At 48.0% G+C, this 20,771-nt stretch overlaps 2 protein-coding genes across 2 annotated transcripts; both read left to right on the plus strand.

The window, feature by feature from the left end:
* The first annotated feature begins 1,485 nt into the window (after window positions 1–1,485).
* On the plus strand, window positions 1,486–9,096 carry LOC115351054 (keratin, type II cytoskeletal 4-like). Its single transcript, XM_030037360.1, has 9 exons — window positions 1,486–2,124; window positions 3,333–3,547; window positions 4,711–4,771; window positions 5,099–5,194; window positions 6,019–6,183; window positions 6,622–6,747; window positions 7,175–7,395; window positions 7,856–7,884; window positions 7,991–9,096. Exons 1-9 carry the CDS (start codon window positions 1,573–1,575, stop codon window positions 8,383–8,385), a joined length of 1,860 nt encoding a protein of 619 aa, XP_029893220.1. The 5' UTR covers window positions 1,486–1,572; the 3' UTR covers window positions 8,386–9,096.
* A 3,781-nt stretch (window positions 9,097–12,877) lies between these two features.
* LOC115351076 (keratin, type II cytoskeletal 5-like) lies at window positions 12,878–18,848 on the plus strand. Its single transcript, XM_030037407.1, has 9 exons — window positions 12,878–13,558; window positions 14,383–14,603; window positions 15,086–15,146; window positions 15,652–15,747; window positions 15,870–16,034; window positions 16,170–16,295; window positions 16,623–16,843; window positions 16,958–16,992; window positions 17,234–18,848. Exons 1-9 carry the CDS (start codon window positions 12,878–12,880, stop codon window positions 17,719–17,721), a joined length of 2,094 nt encoding a protein of 697 aa, XP_029893267.1. The 3' UTR covers window positions 17,722–18,848.
* The last annotated feature ends 1,923 nt before the right edge of the window (window positions 18,849–20,771 follow it).

Genomic DNA, 20,771 nt, shown 5'->3' on the forward strand with positions numbered 1-20,771 from the left:
TCTGTTTTCTCCAACTATCTCAATCTCACAAATGAAAGTACATCTCATTGCAAGACGTGCACCCTAATATACTCAGACCAATGCAGCTACAATGGAACTACTGCATGATTATAATTGCATACAGTATTTTATAGTTCATTTCAACTCATTATGAGACCTATAAAAAAAAAAAAAAAAGGAAGATCTTTACCTGGAGAGACTCCACAAGTATTCTAAATAATCCTAATTCCTTTGCATTATTTTTAATTCAAGACAACCTATTTCAAGTTTACAATAGCACTGACTAGGAATCCTCCCAGAACCAGTTAATTTTCCCCCGGCAAAGATGCAAAGACTTCTTAGGGCAAGCTATGCAATCACTTGTGATTCTGTGATTAGACCCCTTTGTTAAGGCAAAAAAGGAACTTTATTTGTTTCCAAGGAAATTCAAAAATCTTTTTAAGAATTTTAATTAAGATGGTATGGTACCTTCTCATTAACAGATATTACTAGAATAATTTAACGTCAAATAGGTGTGTCACAGGAATATGAGGAAAAAAGTTCACTCTGGCTAACATTTCTCAACCTGTCTGTAACACTTTGCTTCACTTCTTTGTTGCATCTCCAGCTATCGTTTGCGCGAATTCGCCGTGTGTGCCAGTCACATCACACCCAGATACTAAACACAATCCTCACCTTCCCTAGGCACATAATTCAGAAATAAATCGCTGTCTGCAGCAAAGCATTTCCCAGAAATGCCTTATCTTCAATTCTGTATATTCTAAGGGGCCCAGCTGGACCAGTGCCTTGACTTCATGTGCATGAACCCCCAATTTGCCAGAGCATCCATCCCATGACCGAATTCGTCCTCGGCACCACCTCGTGCAGTTCATGCTCCATTGAGACGGAAACCACCAACCCCAACCTGCTCCGCTTACCAGCACGCGAACCGGCAAACACGGCTGCAACCGAATTGCCTACGAGAGCTCTAGCCATACCCATGAGAGGAAGAAATGAATGCTTACGAGAATGCTCCCGACAACGTCGGTGCTGTGCTTTGACAGATACGCCTTCCTTCTCCCCTATCGCCACCGGTCATTGCTCAAGAGCCAGCCCTGAGCTGGCGAGAGACCCTGGAAGAGGCGGCATCGCCACGACATTTTGCAGGAGGTCCTGAAACATAATTAAACGCTGTGGTGAAACCGAACCGTAAACAAGCCATGAATAAAAACCCCTTGAATTATTTTGCTAAACTATAATTACACAATAAGGAAGCAGATTAATTAAGTAAAATATAAGTCCTGAAACTGAAGCTTGCAAGCAAAGCAGTTTATTTTAATTTCCACATTATTTCGTATGAGATAGAAGTGTTTGCTGTGGGTTTAAAATGTTGGAAGCCATTCCTTGCTGCCAGGCAGACCAAACCCAGTGGATAAATTAAATTTTTGCATCTCAGGCACCTCCTGAAATGTATATAAGGAGAAGGGCTCTGCCTCAGAGAAGCTAAAGGAGATCTCCTTCTTTTACTCCCTGCTCCTCTCTTGCTCTTCTGCTTTGCCGTTACCGCTTCACCTCCCGTCTCCCCCAGCCACCATGAGTCGACAGTGTTACACCTCCAGCTCTCTCCTGGGAAGACGGGGCTTTTCCTCCGCGTCCGCCGTCTGCGGCCTCGGCAGGGGCAACAGCAGCTCGGCCTCCGTCTGCCAGCCGGTGGGACGGAGATGTGGAATTGGTGGCTTCAGCAGCCGGAGCGTCTGCGACCTGGGGAGAGGGCAAAGGATTTCCTTCGGTGGGAGCTGCCGCAGTGGGGTCTACGGCGGCGCTGGCGTCGGACGTTGCGGCGTGGCTTACGGCGGAGGCCGCTTTGGCGTGGGCACGGTCGTAGGGTTTGGTAACTGCGGAAGCTACGGGGGCCTGGGCAGCTACAGAGGTCTCGGGGACGGCGTGGCTATCGGAGGCTACGGTGGCGGCATTGGCATCGGCCTCGGCGGAGGTAGATCCGAAGGGATTCGGGGCGTCAGCATCCACCCGGAGCTCCTCAAGCCCCTCTGCGTGGGGGTCGACCCTGAGGAGTGCCAAGTGCGGACCCATGAGAAAGAGCAAATCAAGAATCTCAACAACCAGTTCGCCTGCTTCATTGACAAGGTGAGACCCTGATTCCCTCTGCGCAGGCTGCTTGTCTCATGTCTCTAGGCTCTGATGGATGGATTGTCTCTAGAGAGGCAATGTCGGTAGCTATTTCTCCTGGCACCCTGATATTGTAAATGTTTCTGATAGACCATGGTGGTCCTGACCTGGAGACTGTTTGGATTTAAGCCTTGCACCAAGGCAACTGCACCAGTATTGCACCTTTCGATGGTCACCAGTCTGCTAAATAGCTAAATCAGGAGTGGCTCCGGGGATACAGTAAATCAAAACCTGTGAGAGAAGGGATGGAGACACGGAAATCTAAAAAGGCGAAATAGGAAGTTTCATTACAAATGTATAATCTGACATTGCTATCGCATCTCTATAAACTCCAAAGGACTTTGGCATTTTTAAAATAGTTTGTGTGCTTCATCAAGGAGATGTAGAAAGATAGATGTCTAGCTAAAATGAGATGAACAATTTTAACCTCTCTGTCCCTCCACTCTGTGAATGAAATGATTTGGTGATTTCCTAAACAGATGTAATTTATCATTGTTTCCTTAGCTAAGCCTAAGGGTTTTCATTACTGTTTAGAGATGTGTTATAGGAAATGATTTTTCAAATGGCAGAGAAACCTTTGCTCTGTCTGATCTTGATTTTCCTCGTGAGTTGTGCAGCTGGAAAAACCAAACCCACGTAAAAGGAGCAACTCCGCTTCCTCCCATTTGAAAAATGACTTATTCATGATGCATAAAGGTTCTCAAGTACTAGAGAGCTCTTTAATCTAGAAGTGAAAGGCATGATAAATATCCGTGGTTAAAGTTTAAATCAGATACATTCAAATGAGATCCTGGATGGAGCTTTTAGTGCTCCAGAAGACTCATTAAGGTCCTCAGCCCGTCAGGGGAGGCAGTGGATCCTCCATCAGCCAGTTATCAGGGGAAGAGGTGGTGTTTGGCTGAATGGAGCTTTGGTCAAACAGATGATTGGCCTCAACACAGAGCAAACACACCAATGTTGTTCAGCCTGTGATATGAGTCCTGGGTGGGACCAGGTTTAGCTCAGAGAAGATGCTGGTCTCACTCAGGCTGCTGAGAAATCAGCACTTAACCATTTGCATTTCTGATTTTATTTTTACTTTTTCCTTTTGGAAGTGGAGAAGCCCAAAGCGCTTTTGCCTGGGACAAGAGGGGATTGTATGACTCTCACATCTCTTGCTTCCCCAGGTCCGGCTGCTGGAGCAGCAGAACAAGGTGCTGACCACCAAGTGGGAGCTGCTGCAGCAGTATGTCCTCCCAGCTTCCAGGAGAAACCTGGAGCCCGTTTTCGAGAACTTCATCTGCAACCTGAGGAAGCAGCTGGAGTGTGTGCTGGGGGAGCGAGAGAGGCTGGAAAATGAGGAGCGGTGCCTCAGGGACCTGGTTCAAGAGTACAAGTGCAAGTAAGTACTATGCAGAGAGAAGCTGCAGACGGCAGTATTTGCTGGCCTGAGCGGTGTTTCTGAGCGTGAAGCCAACACACTTGCACCAGATAGGTCCAAAAACTGGGGTACAGGGAGGGAGGCAGAGCAGGGTACACCAGTACTGGGCTGGTTTCCTGTACTGGAGTCCCACTGCTGCACCTCAGATGCTGGTGATAGACTGGGAGAGCTCTTCAACCACAGTGTTTCCTTAGGGAGAGGGACAGGGAACCACTCTCCCTCTCCCTAATGCTCCTGCACACTGTCGTGGTTTGCCATATCAAATCTCCCACATCATCTGTGCCTGTGGCTCCCCCACATCTCATGTCCCCGGTGCCATCTGTTCCCACAAAACCCTCAGCCTATTTGTCTCCAGCCCACGCTTTATCCACATCGTCTCCGCTGGGGTTCGTTCTCTCTTCCCAGAGGGAATGTGGGAATTGGCTTTTTAATCTAAGCTGCAGATATTCCTTAATAGCTCCCCGTGTGCTCTGCTAAGCCATGAACCAGGACACTTTGTGGCTGGTGGTACACAGCACAGGATAAAAGAGTAATCCTTTCTCCAGAGATTATACAGTCAAGTATCTCAGACGTTTTTTTTTTTTCTCGCTGAGCCACCACCGAGGAGGTCAGACTCAGAATCATAGAATCATATTGTGAAAGCTCTAGGTCCCAATTACTTGGTCATTATGCACTGGCTTTTCTTCCTATTGCACCTGTGAGTGTCAAAGGTTGCTCAAGCTCCTGACCTCCCTTGGGGCATTTTGGCCACAGTCTCCCCATAAACACTCAGCGCAGAGTCCTGGATGCTTCAGAAAAACATCACACAAAGCAGCAGGGCTAGAAGAAGCAATCCCAGCCTTCAGCTGAGTTACAGGGTTTTGCATTTCTAGTGGTTTGGCCTGATTTACTGCCATCTCACTCCAGCCACCGATACTGCTGGCGTGGACTATTTAAAACTGCTGAACAAAGCCCATTGGGGAGGAAAGAAATAGCAACAAAGCAAAAATCAAAAAGGAGGTACAAAGTGAATAGGGAGAGGCTCTGGTTTTAATCACGCTTCCCATTTTCTGCACTGGACACTTGGGTGGTGGGGATGGGACCCCCGGGGCTCAGCATCCCATCCCTCTCCTTTCCTCCTGCAGATATGAAGATGAGATCAACAAGCGTACAGCTGCGGAGAATGAGTTTGTGGTCCTCAAGAAGGTGAGTCACACTAGGGACAACGTCGGCAAGACCAGCTGAGAGTGGCAGACGTGTGGGCAAAACCTGGGCATGGGGCCGGGGAGAGAACTGGGGAGTCCTGGCACCATGACACTGCCTGAGTTCTCATCAAGTAGCCCCAAAATAGAGGCAACCCAATGAATTTGGAGAACCCCTATCAGGTTAGCATGTTAGCATGTACAATGCAAACCCAGATAGTCTTAAGGGCTGGAGATAGTGAGGTTTCCTGCAAATCTAACAGAAAACATGGGCTTTGCCACAGTCCTTGTTTCTTCACCTCTTTTCACCAAATATGTGGTGTCTCTCCAGGATGTGGACTGTCTTTACCTGACCAAGGAGGAGCTGGAGGTGAGAGTGGGCCTTCTGCGGCAGCAGCTGGAGTTCCTGAAGTGCATCTACGCCGAGGTAAGAGCTCCCGGCTCCTGCTCTGCTGCCCCTGCGACGATGCATCATCTGCTGCCACCCTGAGCTCTTACAAAACTAAATGCGGGGAAAGGTGTCTTTTCTGAAAATTCTGAAACTGCATCCCAAAAATCTATATCTCTTTATATGTATTTAATAACAACACTATTGCACACACTTCAGGAAGGCAAAGGGAGTCCTTGGTTATCTCCTGTATTGCTGGCTGCAAAGGGAGGAATCTTTTGCATGAAAAAGCCCCTCAAATTCTAATCCAAACCATCCCTGGGAACCACTGAGACATCTTACTCTTCAAAACCCAGAGATTTTTAGTGCTTCACTTTTTAAGCTACATTAGTCAAAATATTCTGGTGAAAGTTAACACTTTTGTCTAAAATGTAGCAAGTTTTTAACAAAACACACAGGGGACACTTTATATTTGCACCTTTTCTAGCCATACAGCTCCCAGCAGTCTGTAGGCAATGGGGCCCAAAGCGCTCACCCCTGAGGGATTCACAGCCCAGAAAACTGCTGACACAGCCAAAAATGCTGAGTTGCAGTGAAGCAACTTGCTCCACCAGGATTCCCCACCCTTCCTTAGGGAATTGCATGCAGCAATCCCATGTTGTGCCACCAAAACAAGTCCCAGCTGCCAGCTCTTGCTGGAAACCAGTCACCCACCTGGAGAACCACATGCTCTAGTTGGGTGTTAATGGGAGAACCTCCCCCAACCCTCCACCTTCTCACCAGGCCCCTCTTTGCCAGGGGTACTGGCATGCCTGGCTTGGGCTGGTTGAGGGAAGGGGACTGACATACGATGGATCTTGCAGGAGAGAGCTCAGCTGGATTGCCAGCTGTGTGACACCTCTGTGATCGTGCAAATGGACAACAGCCGGGACCTGGACATGGAGGGCATCATCAAAAGTGTTGAGTGCTGCTACGAGGAGATTGCCCAGAAGAGCAAGGCTGAAGTGGAGGCTTTCTACCAAACCAGGGTGAGTACTCACACCACCAGCACAGATGGCAATGAAATCCCTTGGCCAACAAAACTCTGAGGACCATTTCTGTCCTCCATGACGCAACTTAAAGCCACTCCAAAGAGTGCATGCACTGTAGTTTGCTAAAGAGAGTCATGCCAAAAACCCCATCCCAACCTTAAAACTGTGGTTTGAGACTTTTCTGTAAAAACAGACCACAGCAGATCACAGTCTTGCTTCAGAGAGGTCTCCTCTGTGCACACCTGTCAGCAACACCATCCTCTTCCCAAGGGGCAAATGCTTAGGACCTACCTCAGACTGTTGCCTTGGCTGGGCTGAGGTCATGTCTGGGTGCTTCCCCGGGAGCACCAACGTCAGTGCGGCTTCAGAGAGTCACCACCTTCCCTGGAAGGGGCGATTCAGGTGCATTAACGTCATCCTTTTTCTGCGCAATAGCTGGAGGAGCTCCACAGCAGCAGGGGCAAGTTCTGTGATGACCTGAGGAACAACCAGAGTGAGATAGCCGAGCTGAACCGGATGATCCAGAAGCTGCAGTGCGAGTCGGATAACGTGAAGAAACAGGTAGGACAAAGGGTTGAATGTTGCATGGGCAGTGGGGCGTTCAACTTCTCCAGCAAAGGGTTTCATCCTCACCAGCTCCCACCGTGTTGGGCTGCAAAGAACCCCCCCGCCCCAGCTTATGCCTATATTTGTAGCTTCCCATCTGCTGTCGATACACAAAGAAGCAGATTTATTTCTCACTTAGCAAATAAGCAGAAGCCAGTTGGTCTGGCTATAACAGAAACGGTGTTTGCTGTATGCTTCCTATCGGGGTGCAGCCAACAGGTGCCCTCCCCTTCATCCCAAACAGCTTAGCCATCATGTGTCTAGCCTAAATCTAGGCTCTCTGGCATTTCCTAGCTGAGAAACAAGGGTGTACATGAGCAACCCTGCAGAGATGCCTCTTAATATCACCACTGTCAACCCTCTTGCCCGTTAATGTCCACAGATTGCAGCTCTGCAAACGGCCATCTGTGATGCTGAGCAGCGGGGCGACTGTGCCCTCAAAGATGCCCGGCAGAAGCTGATCGACCTGCAGACTGCACTGCAGCAAGCCAAGGACAAGATGGCATGTTTGCTGAGAGACTACCAGGAGCTGCTGAACGTCAAGCTGGCCCTGGACATTGAGATTGCCACTTACAGAACACTACTGGAAGGAGAAGAGAGCAGGTAGGCGCATCCCTGGCTGCACCTTGTAATGACAGCTGGTGAAACCCCACAGGAGGGGAGAGAGGCGGTAAGAAATGCTGGGTGGACGTAGCTCCCCATGGGTGCAGAGGGGAGCATCACCCTTTTTCTCCCTATTGGTACAGAAGGGATCATTGCCCTTGTTTCCTCCTCATCCTCCCAGGGCAGCTGGATTGCAGCACACCGAGCATGCTGCTGTCAGATCCCCTGCTTGCGGTACAAAAAGAGGATGGGATATTAAGATGCCTGTGGGATTTGGGGATCCAATCCTGCAGTGCTTCAGTGGGCAATTTGGATCAGCACCTCACACCTGGGTGCACAGAAATGCTGCAGTATGTGCAGGGTTTCTAAGGAGGCAATGGCTGCGCATCACATCTATTTGCTTGTGTATTTGAGGAATATTTCCCTAAATACATCTTTGAGACATTTATTTTCTTAACAGGATATGTACCGGCAACCCTGTGAGCGTAGGTAAGCGTTCCCTTAATTTCCTTACGAGTCCTTTAAGCTTATAAGTTTCTTTATAAGCTGGGTTTTAGCTGCTCTGGGAGTGACTGAGCCTGTTTTAATCCCACAGCTGTGGTCAGCGGCGGTGGCACCGTTGGGGAGTGCCGATCCCTATCTGGAATTGGAGGGAAATGCGCCGTCAAGACAGGAGGGGCCGGTGCGGGGTTAGGGGTGGTCTCCTCCTTCGGCGTCGGCGGCGCCGGCTTTAGCACCCGGAGCGTAGATTGCCTCCCCAGGGTTGGGGGTGGATTTGGGGCGAGGAGCGCGGTCAGCTGTGTGGGGCGAGAAGTCATCTCCGGTGCGGAGGGGGTGCAGTGCGCCACCGGCGTGGGCAACCTGGGGAACGTGATGTGCGCTGGCGTGGAGCAGTGCAGCCCAGCAGCCGTCATCATTCCCGGGGCAGGGGTCTGTGGCACCGGGAGCAGGTACAGCACAGCTGTGCGCGTGGTCAGAACAACCCGGTAGAGACCGGAGGGCAGCAACACAACATATTTTAAAATAGTCAGCATTTCTGCAATAAAACAGTATTCCCCTTCCTTCTGACAGCTATAGGGATCACACAACCATGCGCTGCCCATGCCCATGCAATTAGGCTAGTCGCTCTGCCAAGAACTCTTTGCATGACCAAAACCCACCTTCTCTTGCATGTCCTTCTTGGGGAAACTTACCCCCACGGTCTCAGCCAGGTGAAAGTTTCATTTCAGAGAGTCCACACCTGTCTTCACGCATCATCTTGGCTCTTAAATCAGTCTTTTCTGCTTGACCCCTTTTCAGCAGGGATTTTCTTTCCCTAATGCAGCTATTGCAAAGGGATGAAAAATTTGGTCATCCCAACTTCAGAAAGAGAAGCCACATTTTAATTGTCCGAGATGGAGCTGCAGCTATTATTTAACTTCTCTAATGACACCAGAAAATCCCATTTTTCCTGTTTGCGAGAGGGTTGGTAATGCTTATGTAAATTGGTCCAAGTTGCTACACCAGGTTTGGTAGAGCAGATTTTAATTACACACCGATGAGCACCTTATATTTCTGTAGTTAAATGCATGCGTTGTTTTTCCTGTGTGTGTACTAGATAAACGGATTTAAAGCTTTTAATGTGTAAGTGAACAGAGTTGATTATCCTTCGCTTACTCCAAACTTTCAGCTACCTTCAATAAACTACATGCATAATTCACACTTTGCTTCACGGGTTTTATTTCCCTCCCTGATAATACAAAAGCATAGATATTTTCTCAAACATGAATCTCCAAATGGGTGGGGTTGGTAGCTTGCAAGAAGTGGAGTTTTAACAAAGTTTTTTTGAGACTTTGTCTGCTCTCCTTCCTGATGCACTTTTGCATACCTTTATTCCAGCCAGAGATTAGTGTGGCCACAAGGAAGTCTGGAAACGCAGTGTAAACCAGGATATTTAACTGCTCGTGGGATGTGCAGCTCACTTGGGATCTCTCACACTGTCTGGGATCTCTGGAGGGAGAACAAAAAAGCAGCCAGGCCCTTGTTTAAAGAAATCAGTCAGAACCAGCTCAGGTAGTAACAAAAAGAAAATAATCCCACACCCCACCCCTGAAACCCTCTCACAAGAGTAGGCTAATTTTAAAAGAAAGCAAGAGAAAAGCGTACCTTCCCAAAACACAGCATCAGGGCCCTTCTTCGTCAAACGCCCCACCTTCCTTAAAGCACATGACCTCATACGAAGAGTAGAGTCTGTAGGATGGACGTCCCCCTCCAACGTCCCTTGCAGGGAGGGGAAAACCCTCTCCCATCATTTTGGGAGACTGGGATTTAGGTGAGATCAGGCTGCCCCCTCCCTTTTCTCTGCGAGGGTCCCCAGTTTCCAAGGGATGGTGACCCGCTGAAAGGTCTCTAGAACACGGCTGGGAAGGGCTTGCCATGGTGGCACTCATCACAGCTGGATGCACAGCTGGATGCTGGGAAAAACAGCCGGCCCTGCCTGCTTCTTCCCTCCCACAGCTCGCCTGGGTGCAGCCAAAAGCCCCTGAGACAACTTTGCTCTGAACTGCCCTTTGGAGAAATCTGTCTCTCCTCACCCAGTCTGGAAGCAGCACAGAGAGTGGGCAGGTTAATTTACCCCATGAAAGCTACACCGAGGACTGGGTGTCATAATTTATTGCCCGACGTCCCACTCTACTTCCTAAACTTCACTGCTGACTCAACGGCTTGTCCAACCCAACCTCTCCATGGTGGGTGGGTGAGTTCAACCATCCTGCCAGGCTCGGTCTGTCCATGCCGGCATGGTGGTGACGAACCCACCACTGGCTGAGCATCTGCCTCTGCTTCTCTCCCAGCACAGAGGCCGCACCAAGTCCAGTGGATTCAGGCTCCTCAAGTCTGCAGTGCTTTTCTGATGGAAAGCAAGATGGTTTATTGGATGTGATCAGCAGGTAGCGGATCACTAATTATTTTTTAATAAATGACATGCCTTAGCAACACTGTCTGGGCTGGGGGTGGTGGTAAAAGCCAAATGGATCAGCCCTTGCTGAGAAGGCAAAACCCATCCACCTAAAGAGGATGTTTTTTGAAATAGTTATCTTCACCTTTTCTGTCTCAATGCATACGGCTCGGACTTCATCTCATTTGTATGTAAATAACAAGCAGAAACACCTGAACGAGAAGCTTCCAGTGCCCCAACAGCTCATAATTTATGTTGATCAGCCCCCTGCAAAACAATAACTGCACACCGAAAACCAGCCCGCTCCCCAGGGTACCAAAGCAGCCCAGCAGCTCTTGCATTTCTGGGAGAATAACTTTAATCATCCCTGCCCTTCTCAACCTCCGAGTATTGCAAAATCCATATTTTCTGCTGCCTGCCTGAAGATGTTCATGTAGAGCAGGCTATTTTGGAGCATGATTTTGGGGGCAGTTTGGAGGCCAAATCCTGCTCAGTGTCACTCTGGACATGGCCCTTGGTAGATCAACAGAGCCTAGTAGAGTTGATCCAAACTGACAGATGCAAAAAGCCACATCTGCCTCTGAGTATGTAGCCCACCAACCTCAGCTCCTCCACACAATAAACCAGCCCGGTAAAGAAATGGTGCATTTTTCACCCAACCTTTGCATCACTCACATACCTTGTGGACAGTGGGCTGAAGGAAGAAGAGTGTAGGAGCCTAAAATGACAATTCCCTCTTTCTTCTTGGCAGCCCCACCTTTAATCCCATTACATTCATTCAGCTTTAATATCTGATCCGAACCCGTTTGTCAGCTTCAGGACAATCTGCCTTTACTGGGGTCAAGAAAGCATGAAGACAATCTCATTTTCCCATCGCACCCAGGCTTTGAATTTTATGCAAATAATCAAGGCAATAGATGTTCATGAATTTCAAGTGACATCCCAGGCAGATTCAGATCAACATTTTCCAAAGAGAAGCAAGCCGACCTGTACCAACCGGGAATTTCGCACTGCAATGGGAAATTCTATTTGAGTGACCCAACTCTCCCAGTCTGAGCCTGCCTGGCAGCATTTCTCCAAGGATAATCAGATATTTGGTCTTCTGTATTCAGTAGAACACGAAGCACCTGCTTAATTTTTCTTCCAGAGATGCCAGTGGGATTTTAACTCATACTTAATGGTTTTGTAGCACTGGGGCACATGAATGTATTTTGAAGGGCATGTAGAGTCCTGTCCTGCAAATACGTTTAAGCTCCAGTCATGTGCACAGCACGAGCAATGCCACCAGGACAGCAACATGTTGAAAACGAACTGAGCTCTTAAATATGAAGACTAAAATACTCTAAACATTGCAGTTCCACAAATTCTAAGATGCCAGAAAATGCCACCACACCCTATTGAATTTGCTCTTTTTCCCAAGGACTCCAGGAAGTAAAATAAGGAGAATTTGAGGGAGTATTTTTCATGCTGGTTAAATCTTTCCTTTTGGCAACATTTTGAATGGAAAAGTTCAAAAGTCTTTAAAAGAAATCACAGATGTAAAGAGCTAGAAACTCAAGACTGATTACGTCTTAATGTTAACATGCAAATAGTACCATTCCACAAAGCTGGGCAAAGTGTTTTTTCAGCAAATCTGCCTCTTTCATTGAAATGCTTTTTAGATCAAGATGAAAAATGCATCGATCACATCATCAGTCGGCTGGAGACATTGGAACAGCACCCTCTGGGTGGGATGGAGTTGTCCTCTGGAGATGCCAATATCTCTAGAAAGGAAACCTAGGAAATCTGCCATAGACTAAATACCTAATACTAAATGGCCAAAATTTGAGGTGACATTTAAACATAGTGTCTCAGAGGAAAATCATGGATCAGGACCTCTTTGCGCTAGTCAGCTCAAAAAGATGGTCTCTGCCTAACAAGCGTGAACAGGCAGACTGGATAAATTAGAGCCCTGAAAGAGATGTCAGGCTTCATGAACATCATGCCCGCACTCTGCCTTCAGGTGAAGAAGCCCTGTGAAATATTTTTCTTCAGATTTAGCTGTTTTACTCTCACTGCCTTTCACTCAAATTAATTCAGAGGACTCTCCACTAAGCTCTATACTGATCTACTGCATCTTATAAGTACTGTTAAGCGTATCCAGGTAGCTATTTCTCTTTTTTCACCCTTTTAAATTTCTTTTCTTTTGCTTTGCAGCTAGGAAATAAAATAATACATCTCTCTGCAAGCATACAGAGGCTTTAGACTAAGGCTGAGCTCTCCGTGCCAAAAATCAGGGAGTTAGATAACTCTTCTAGCTGAGCAGATTCGCACCAGCTCCAATAGGTGTGTTGGAGTGCAATCAGTGTTTAACAAGTTTCAATAAGACAGCTGGCTGCCTGGCACGTCAAAACCATGAAGGCACTAAATTGATCACTGGACTTCCATGCAACCAAGCCCAGATCCCCAGAGGGATAAAAAGGGCATCCTGCACTCCCTTCCATCGGAGAGCTGCACTCTCTCAGTTTGCTGCTTCTCCCCAGTGCTGGGCTGTTATCTCCTGCTGCAATGAACCGGCAAACTTACAGCATGAGAGCGGGAGGTGGAGGCAGATCTTACAGCACTGCCTCAGCTATTATTCCAAGTGGCAACAGGGCTGGCTTTAGTTCGATGTCTGTGGCACGATCTGGAGGAGGTGGAGGTGGTTTTGGAAGGCTCATCGGAGGAGGTGGCGGTGGTGGTGGCGGTTTTGGCAGCAGAAGCCTCTACAACCTTGGTGGTAGCAAAAGGATATCCATCGGTGTTGGAAGCAGCTTCCGAGCTGCTTTTGGGAGCGGAGCTGGTGGTGGCTCTGGCCTGGGAGGCAGCGGTGGTGGTGGCTGTGGACTTGGTGGTGGTGGAGCTGGTGGCTGTCTTGGACTTGGTCTTGGTGGTGGAGGTGGTGGATATGGCTTTGGTGGAGGTGCTGGTGGACTTGGCTTTGGTGGTGGACAGGGAGGTGGTGGAGGGTTTGGCTTTGGTGGAGTAGGGGGGCTGGGAGGATTCAGTGGAGGGCTGGGTGGTGGCAGGAACCCAGCGGGATTTGGTGGTGGCCCAGCTGGAGTCGGTACAATCCAAGAAGTGACTGTCAACCAGAGCCTCCTGGCACCACTGAACCTGGAGATAGATCCAAACATCCATCAGGTGCGAAAAGATGAGAAGGAGCAAATCAAGACCCTCAACAACAAGTTTGCTTCTTTCATTGACAAGGTGAGACTTTATCAAGTGCTGTGGAATCATGATAGAGAGGGAGCGAGACAGTCTTGTAGCTACAAAAATACGACTTCATAGATCTACAGCCTATTGCATATTTCCTATCTGCATGTCTTCATTAAAGTAATCAAAAAAGAACACTCTTCTAAACAGTTACAAGGCAGAAAACTAGACTAGAAACTAGTAATAAGAGGATTAGATCCAGGTTTTGTGCCTGAGAAATAAGATATATTAGTTTAAATGGAGTAAGCCAGTTTCAGGTCCAGACCTAGCTGCTTAGCCCAGCTCTCTCTGTGGGGAATCACAGCAGATATGTTAGTCCTTAGTGCTGTATTGCCTGCAAGCTAAAGTCCTCTGTATATTGACTCAACTTAAGTCCTTCCTTGGCTTTTACTTGGGTAAGTATGTAGTATACATGAGCAAAAGGAAAGATAATTAAGTACTTGTCTTTTAACCTGTAGTACTAAGATCTTAGCTTTAATGAAGGAAGATAAATATCTCTTACAAAGAAAGAAAAACCAAAGGATGTTAAAGAAAGCAAGTGATGAAAGAGCTGAACCCACATTTTCTAATGATTGCTCATTGGCTTGCTAAATTAAATTGACTCTAAAGAGAACTGTCCACTGAGGGCAGATTTGCTTAACTACTGGGTGAGCTAACACAGCCCTAGATAATCTGGAGGATATTCACCACTGGATTTAATACTCTTGGTTTGGGATTTCCCTGGTTTGTGCTATGCTTCCGTCCCAGTTACTGATTATTGGCCATCAGCATGCTGCCAGGTATCTTCTGCTAAGCTTCTTTTGCTTCCCAATGCTCAGGTTCGCTTCCTGGAGCAGCAGAACAAGGTTCTTGAGACCAAATGGACCCTCCTGCAGGACCAGGGTCAAAAAAACAACTCAGGCAAAAACAACCTGGACCCACTCTTTGAGGCTTACATCAACAACTTGAAACGGCAGCTGGCCAACCTGCTCAATGAGAGAGGACGCATGGACGGGGAGCTGAAGAACATGCAAGACCTCGTTGAGGATTTCAAGAACAAGTGAGTGCCTGTTAGCAGCACATCCAGGTTCCCTGGGGTGAAGCAGGATGCAAACGGTTCAGCTTAGCGTTAGGCAGTAGGATTAATCTCACTTAAATTTAGCTTTCTGAAAGTCAAACATCTAGCCTGTGAGGTATCTCTCCCTGCAGAACCCCTGTCTTCCTTGACAGCAGCAGAAAGGTGGTCCATTGACATTTTTCCAATTGGAAAATGCAGATTCAGCCAGGACACAACAAATCGTGATGATGCTTGCAAAGGAAAATCATCTAAACCAGCTTTACACTCCTTGTTCCATCTGCATTATGTCAAAATGACATTTAAACCCTTTGAGAAATGAGATTCTCACAAATTTGAGCTAGGCAGTTTCCAGGAGATTGTTTTGGAAATGCCATACCCAGCCCAGATAACCTTGCGGTCCTACCTGTACAACTTTTCTGCTTACCGAGGTATGATCCAGCATGTCTTTCCCTTTATCCCTACAGATATGAAGAGGAAATCAACCGTCGCACAGCAGCAGAGAATGAATTTGTGGTGCTGAAGAAGGTGGGTGAGACAGGAGGTGTTACGGATGCTGAGCTAACCCTAACCATTGCACAGGCTGGGAATGTCCTAAAGGATGGGAGATCTCATGGAGCTGCATCCTCATCCTTTAAAAGCTGCCATTTGGATTGTGGTTTTGGGGGAAAGGAATGGAGAGGCTTGGAGGATGGAAGTAAATTCTTGTCCCACAACAGACACACGTGCTTGCCTGGGCAAAACAGACCATGTAGAAACAAAGATGGTCAGTAGTGTCAGGAACCCTGGGTACCAAGGCCAAATGGCCTGCACCCCCTCCTTATCCACTAAGTTACATCCAGCACTTCTTTTGGCCAAGAGATGTCCTTTTGGTGTTCTTCCAGGGGGATGTGCCCAGCACAGCTGCTCCAGTCAGGCAGCACCACTGCAGCTGTGAAAGGGGCAGCCTCATCTCCAGGCTTGGCCAGTTCTTGGCTGAGCTAAAGAAGAGGTACCAGGAGCTGCAGATGTCCCCATGGTTGCTCTTTTCCAGGATGTGGATGCTGCTTACATGAATAAGGTGGAGCTGGAGGCCAAGGTGGATGCTCTGACCGATGAACTCAGTTTCCTCCGAGCCCTCTATGATGCGGTACAGACACCCTCCTCCCCTGATTTCTGCCCTGTTGCCACCCCCTGGACAGTGACTGCCATCATTCATGGCATTTGAAAAGGTAAGTGCAGCTGGCTGAGATCCTGTATGCTTCCTCGCAGGAGCTGGCTCAGCTCAGTGCACAAGTGTCCGACACCGCTGTCATTCTGTCAATGGACAACAACCGGGACCTGGACCTCAGCAGCATCATAGCTGAAGTCAAAGCTCAGTATGAAGACATTGCTAACAGGAGCCGGGCCGAGGCAGAGGCTTGGTACCAAACCAAGGTGAACAGACCTATAGATGCCATGGACACATTTCTGGGGAATTTTTCCTGTATGCTGTCCCTATATGAGGCTGTTTGAGCCACATCTTGTCCACCTGGACATCTCAGACTGTTTACTCTTCCTTCTGAACCTCAGTTCGAGGAGCTTCAGGCCACGGCTGGGAAGCATGGGGACGACCTGCGCAACACAAAGGGGGAAATCTCTGAGCTCAACCGGCTGATCCAGAGGATCCGGTCAGAGATAGAGAACACGAGGAACCAGGTAGGAATAGCAAAAGGAGCCCACGGAGCCCTGTTCTGTAGTCCCTTAGCACTGCAGTTCTTCTTTGCTGACTGGGGATGTTAGCACAGAGTACGATGTGCCTCATTAAATGTGTTGAATTGCCTCCTGAAATGGTACCATGCTGTAACACGTATTAAATTATTCTTGCCAGGCTGGCATTTCAACTCCAGCAACATTAGCTATGGATGAACGACCTCGGTCATAACTTTTTTCATTAACACCCCAACCAGAATGATTTTCTTCCTTGGGTGACTCTTACCCAAAAAGAAAAGCAGCATTTAGGAGTCCCAATCCCTCCTCTTGCAGTGTGCCACGCTGCAGACAGCCATCGGAGACTCTGAGGAGCGTGGGGAGCTGGCCCTCAAAGATGCCAAGGCAAAGATGATCGACCTGGAAGATGCCCTGCAGAAAGCCAAAGCTGACATGGCTCGGCAGCTCCGTGAGTACCAGGAGCTCATGAACGTCAAGCTGGCCCTGGACATCGAGATTGCGACCTACAGGAAGCTGCTGGAGGGCGAGGAGAGCAGGTGGGAGCAAAATCCCTGCAGGAATAATAGCGACTATTGCTTTGTCCAGCAGTTGGTCCCCCTGCCTGCCTCCTTCATTGTGCTCTAACCTCCCCTTTATCTGGTCTCCAACAGGCTGAGCGGAGAGGGACTGAACCCCATCAGCTACTGTAAGTATCACAGTGTTTGTCTTGCTTTGTGCCCAGTGGGAGCAGAGGCTGTGAGCAACCTTGGGAAAAGTGAGGTTTTGCCCAGTATAAGACGTTCAGAGCCCTCCACCAGCATTAGTGGCTTGCACAGAGAACAGAAGTTGGGTTCAAGTCCTGTGGGTCAAGGTCCTGATGATGGTTCTTTCTGGAACTGGGCGACTGCCAAGCAGATGTCCAACCCTCTGGTTACTTTTTCTTGCAGCTGTCATCAGCTCCAGCTCTGGCATGGCTGGTGGAGCTGGGTTAGGAGGAGGATTCGGTGGACTGAGCCTAAGCGGAGGAGGCGGCGGAAGCAGTTTTAGTCTTGGAGGAGGCGGTGGAAGCGGTTTTGGTCTTGGAGGAGGCGGTGGAAGCGGTTTTGGTCTTGGAGGAGGTGGTGGAAGCGGTTTCGGTCTTGGAGGAGGCGGCGGAAGTGGTTTTGGTCTTGGAGGTGGCGGCGGCGGCAGTGGAGGCTACAGCTTTGGAAGCGGAGGAGGACTTGGACTGGGGGGTGGTGGTGGTGGTCTCGGCATTGCAAGTGGTCTTGGCTACGGAGGTGGTGGCAGCAGCGGTCTGAGCACTGGCGGAGGGAATTTCAGCTCTGGAAGTGCAAAGGGCACCAACCCAGGTGTGAAAATTGTCTCTAAAACCTCCTCCAGCAAAAAGAGCATAAAAAGCCAAAGCCTGAAGAATGCTACACAGCCCGAGTAAAACCAACACCAGACCCTCCCCAAAACCACTGCTCCCACATTGCTCCTGCATCACTCCTGTATCCTTCCTGCACACCACCATTCCCTCCACCCACCTCTGTCCTGGCTCTTCGCACCGTATTTCTTAAGCATTTGGATCACAGTTCAAGCAAGGCAGCGGAGCACGTGTTGACCAGCTCTCTCAAAGTACCTGAAACAGGATTAAAAGGAAAACATGGGCCTAAGTGAATTTCTGAATGGGAAATTGTTTTTTTTGTTGTTGTTGTGTGCTTTTAATGAGGCTGAGCAGCTTGTTTGTAATTGTGGCTAGCTGACAGTCATCAGCTGAGACAGATCAAATAGCAGTGAAGATGCAATAACTTGGGTTTTTAGCTCAGTTCTGGCCCACAGAAGCCCAGGGATGGGCTGGGAACTTGGCTTCAGCTCAGTCTGCTTTGCCTTCACTGCTGGGATGAACCAAACTCACTCCTTCAAGTTAAGCAACTCATCTTTATCAGAGATGTGGGTTATTTTTCTGCTATGTAGAAATACCCCGGGAGGTTGCTGAAAGATCCCAGGCAGTGGTTTGCAAGTGTGGGGCCCCTCCTAAAATATCCCTTATTATGGGACCACAGAGCCCGTTAGGAGTAATTTCTGAGTCACTCGAGTGTGATGGAAAATCCCTCTTTTCCCCATTCACAGCCAAGCTTCGAAAAACATGTTTCTTCCAGATGTGCTGAGCATTGCAGCTATGTGAATTCAGGCACACGAGCCTGGCCAGTGGTTCAGAGCGTAATATTAGGAAAGCAATCTGAGATACCTCCATCTGAAAAGTACCACCCACAGCGATGCGGATTCAACTTGCAACAAGCTTATCTAAAAGGAAGCCCAAACTACTCTCCCGTTCCTGTCCTTTCTCTTCTTAAATGAAAGTTTGCCCAAAGCGGCACCTTACCGTAATCTTGTGGGTGTATTTTGTCAGAGGAGCTATCAGTGACTGATCCAAAGCATATGGAAAAGGGCTTGTTTTCTAAATTATAGGATTTTTAAATTCTAAATAATAACTGAGCCAGAGAGTTCTTCAAAAGCAAGATCAGCATTTGCAGTTAAATGGGGTTGCTGTCCTGTCTCATGCTAGGTTTTATTGCAATGGTCTAAAAAAATGCCCAAATAATCCAACAGTCCAAGTCTTGCTGACTTTCCCCACTGTCTTGGTAGCAGCAGTTGAGGTGAAAGTCTGAGACAGCGAAAATTACACTGAAAAAACTGCCTGAAGGGCCATGTCCACACCGTTCCTGCGGGTATTTCAGCATTTCCACTATGTGTGGGTTTCTCTGCCAAAAGACAGACATTTGGTAAACTGAAAAGTGCAGTCAGGTTTCAGCCCAGCACATGGGAAATGAGGCAATTGGGAGCAGGAGCCCAATTGGGCACACCAGTGCCCAAAATCTATCTTCCCCTTTCTGATGGAATTTACCCCTTTAGCCTTCCACCACATCTTTTTATTTTTGTGAAAATACCATTTTAAAAAAAATTGCAGCTTTTTATACTTCAGTGATAGTGATATGACGCTGTGTTTTCCTTCCTCTCTCTTTTTGGAACATGTCCAATAAAACTGGATTGTAATTTATTTGCTCCTACATCTTTTTATTCTGAAACAGAACCAGTAGCACGAAACATTCCAACCTTCAGCAGAGTGAGCTGGAAGGGGCCTTTGCTTTACTTTGGGGGAAAAGTTTCAAAATTCTGATAAAATTATAATGAAAAGCTTGAAATCAATTGTCCCAAAACAAATTGAAGAATCGAGAAAAGAGGAGGAGGAGGTGGCGGGTGGGGATTTATCCATTAAGCGACAAAAAAATTAATCACCCTTCATTTCTTAACATACGATTGGGGTTAATCCAAAAGCCTTTATTCCATGGAAGGGAAGGTTTTGCACAGCTCTGCTAGCTTGGGCAAACCCCCAGGATTTAATTTTTGCTTTCTTAAAAAGTCGTAGCAAAACAAAGCATATACAGGGCTCTGGGCGAGGATTTTATCAGGATGATCTAGATTAGAGGATGGGTTTCGGTGAGCTGGAGCACAGCAACTCTCCAACCGATGCAGGTATTTTGGTCAGCCATCATTGCAAAAGGAGAATAAAGAAGAAAAAGGGGAAAAAAAACCCCTCAGACAAACACTCACACCTTATTGCATTTCAAAGAGTCAGACACTTCGCTCTTCCCTGACCGCTCAACATCCCGGCTTTACATAACTCAGTGCAGCAAATGGGAAGGAGCAAGCAAGTACACGCCAGCCCAGCAGGTTTACAGGAGACGCTCACAACCGCTTCAGGAAAACCTCACTGAAACCCAGATGCACCGAAACACGGGAGCATCAACTCTCCCTTCACCCAGAAAAATCAAAGAAGCCGCAGCAAGAAAGACCAAAGTCTGGGGACAAAACCCAACTCCTTGGTCCCTGCTGTTGCAGAGGATGTTGCAGACAGAGAGGCCAAAAATTAGTGAAGGTTAAAAATAAACTCTGAGTCACCTCGATTTCTGTACTCACCTGTGAAAACACTGAATTACACAGCACGGGTGTAAGGAATTAATACGGCTAATGACAACCTAACCTTAACTAACCTTAAAAGTTTTGAATGTCTTTCTTCCAGCCTGTGCTGAAAAAAACTGCAAAGAACAGTCCACGAGTGGTGCTCACAGGCAGCCGAGCTCCTGCAAACATCTCAGCTGGCCCCATTCCTCCTCCCTTTGCTCTGCATCCGCAGCCCACCCACCACCCCCAGCAGTGCCCTCATCCCCCCAGGCAACCCCTCTAGAACAAATCCTGCCTCCCAAACTGACATCCTCTCTGCAGGCAATCTTCCTGTCTGAGGGGGCAAATGCAGCTCTGGACAGCTTCAGGAGGACGGTGCATGTGAGCGACACAAGCCAAGCAAAGAAACTGTGTGGGACTGAGAGATTCTGCAAGAATTTCCCTTGTTTTGGTGCCTAAACCATCATTTGCTTTACTCCTCCAAATCCTTTGTAGTATTCCACTTAATTACCGTTGTCTGCAGCAACAGGCTTTCCT

The sequence above is a fragment of the Aquila chrysaetos genome, chromosome 15 (genome assembly GCF_900496995.4).
Source record: "Aquila chrysaetos chrysaetos chromosome 15, bAquChr1.4, whole genome shotgun sequence".
Taxonomy (NCBI): Eukaryota; Metazoa; Chordata; class Aves; order Accipitriformes; family Accipitridae; genus Aquila; species Aquila chrysaetos.

Excerpts from the sequence above, each read along its gene's own strand:
- LOC115351054 (XM_030037360.1), top strand. The coding sequence starts at position 1,573 with ATGAGTCGACAGTGTTACACCTCCAGCTCTCTCCTGGGAAGACGGGGC. Across the intron at positions 2,125-3,332 it reads TCGCCTGCTTCATTGACAAG|GTCCGGCTGCTGGAGCAGCA; the intron begins GTGAGACCCTGA and ends TTGCTTCCCCAG. Across the intron at positions 7,885-7,990 it reads CGGCAACCCTGTGAGCGTAG|CTGTGGTCAGCGGCGGTGGC; the intron begins GTAAGCGTTCCC and ends TTAATCCCACAG.
- LOC115351076 (XM_030037407.1), top strand. The coding sequence starts at position 12,878 with ATGAACCGGCAAACTTACAGCATGAGAGCGGGAGGTGGAGGCAGATCT. Across the intron at positions 16,844-16,957 it reads CTGGAGGGCGAGGAGAGCAG|GCTGAGCGGAGAGGGACTGA; the intron begins GTGGGAGCAAAA and ends GGTCTCCAACAG. Across the intron at positions 16,993-17,233 it reads ACTGAACCCCATCAGCTACT|CTGTCATCAGCTCCAGCTCT; the intron begins GTAAGTATCACA and ends TTTTTCTTGCAG.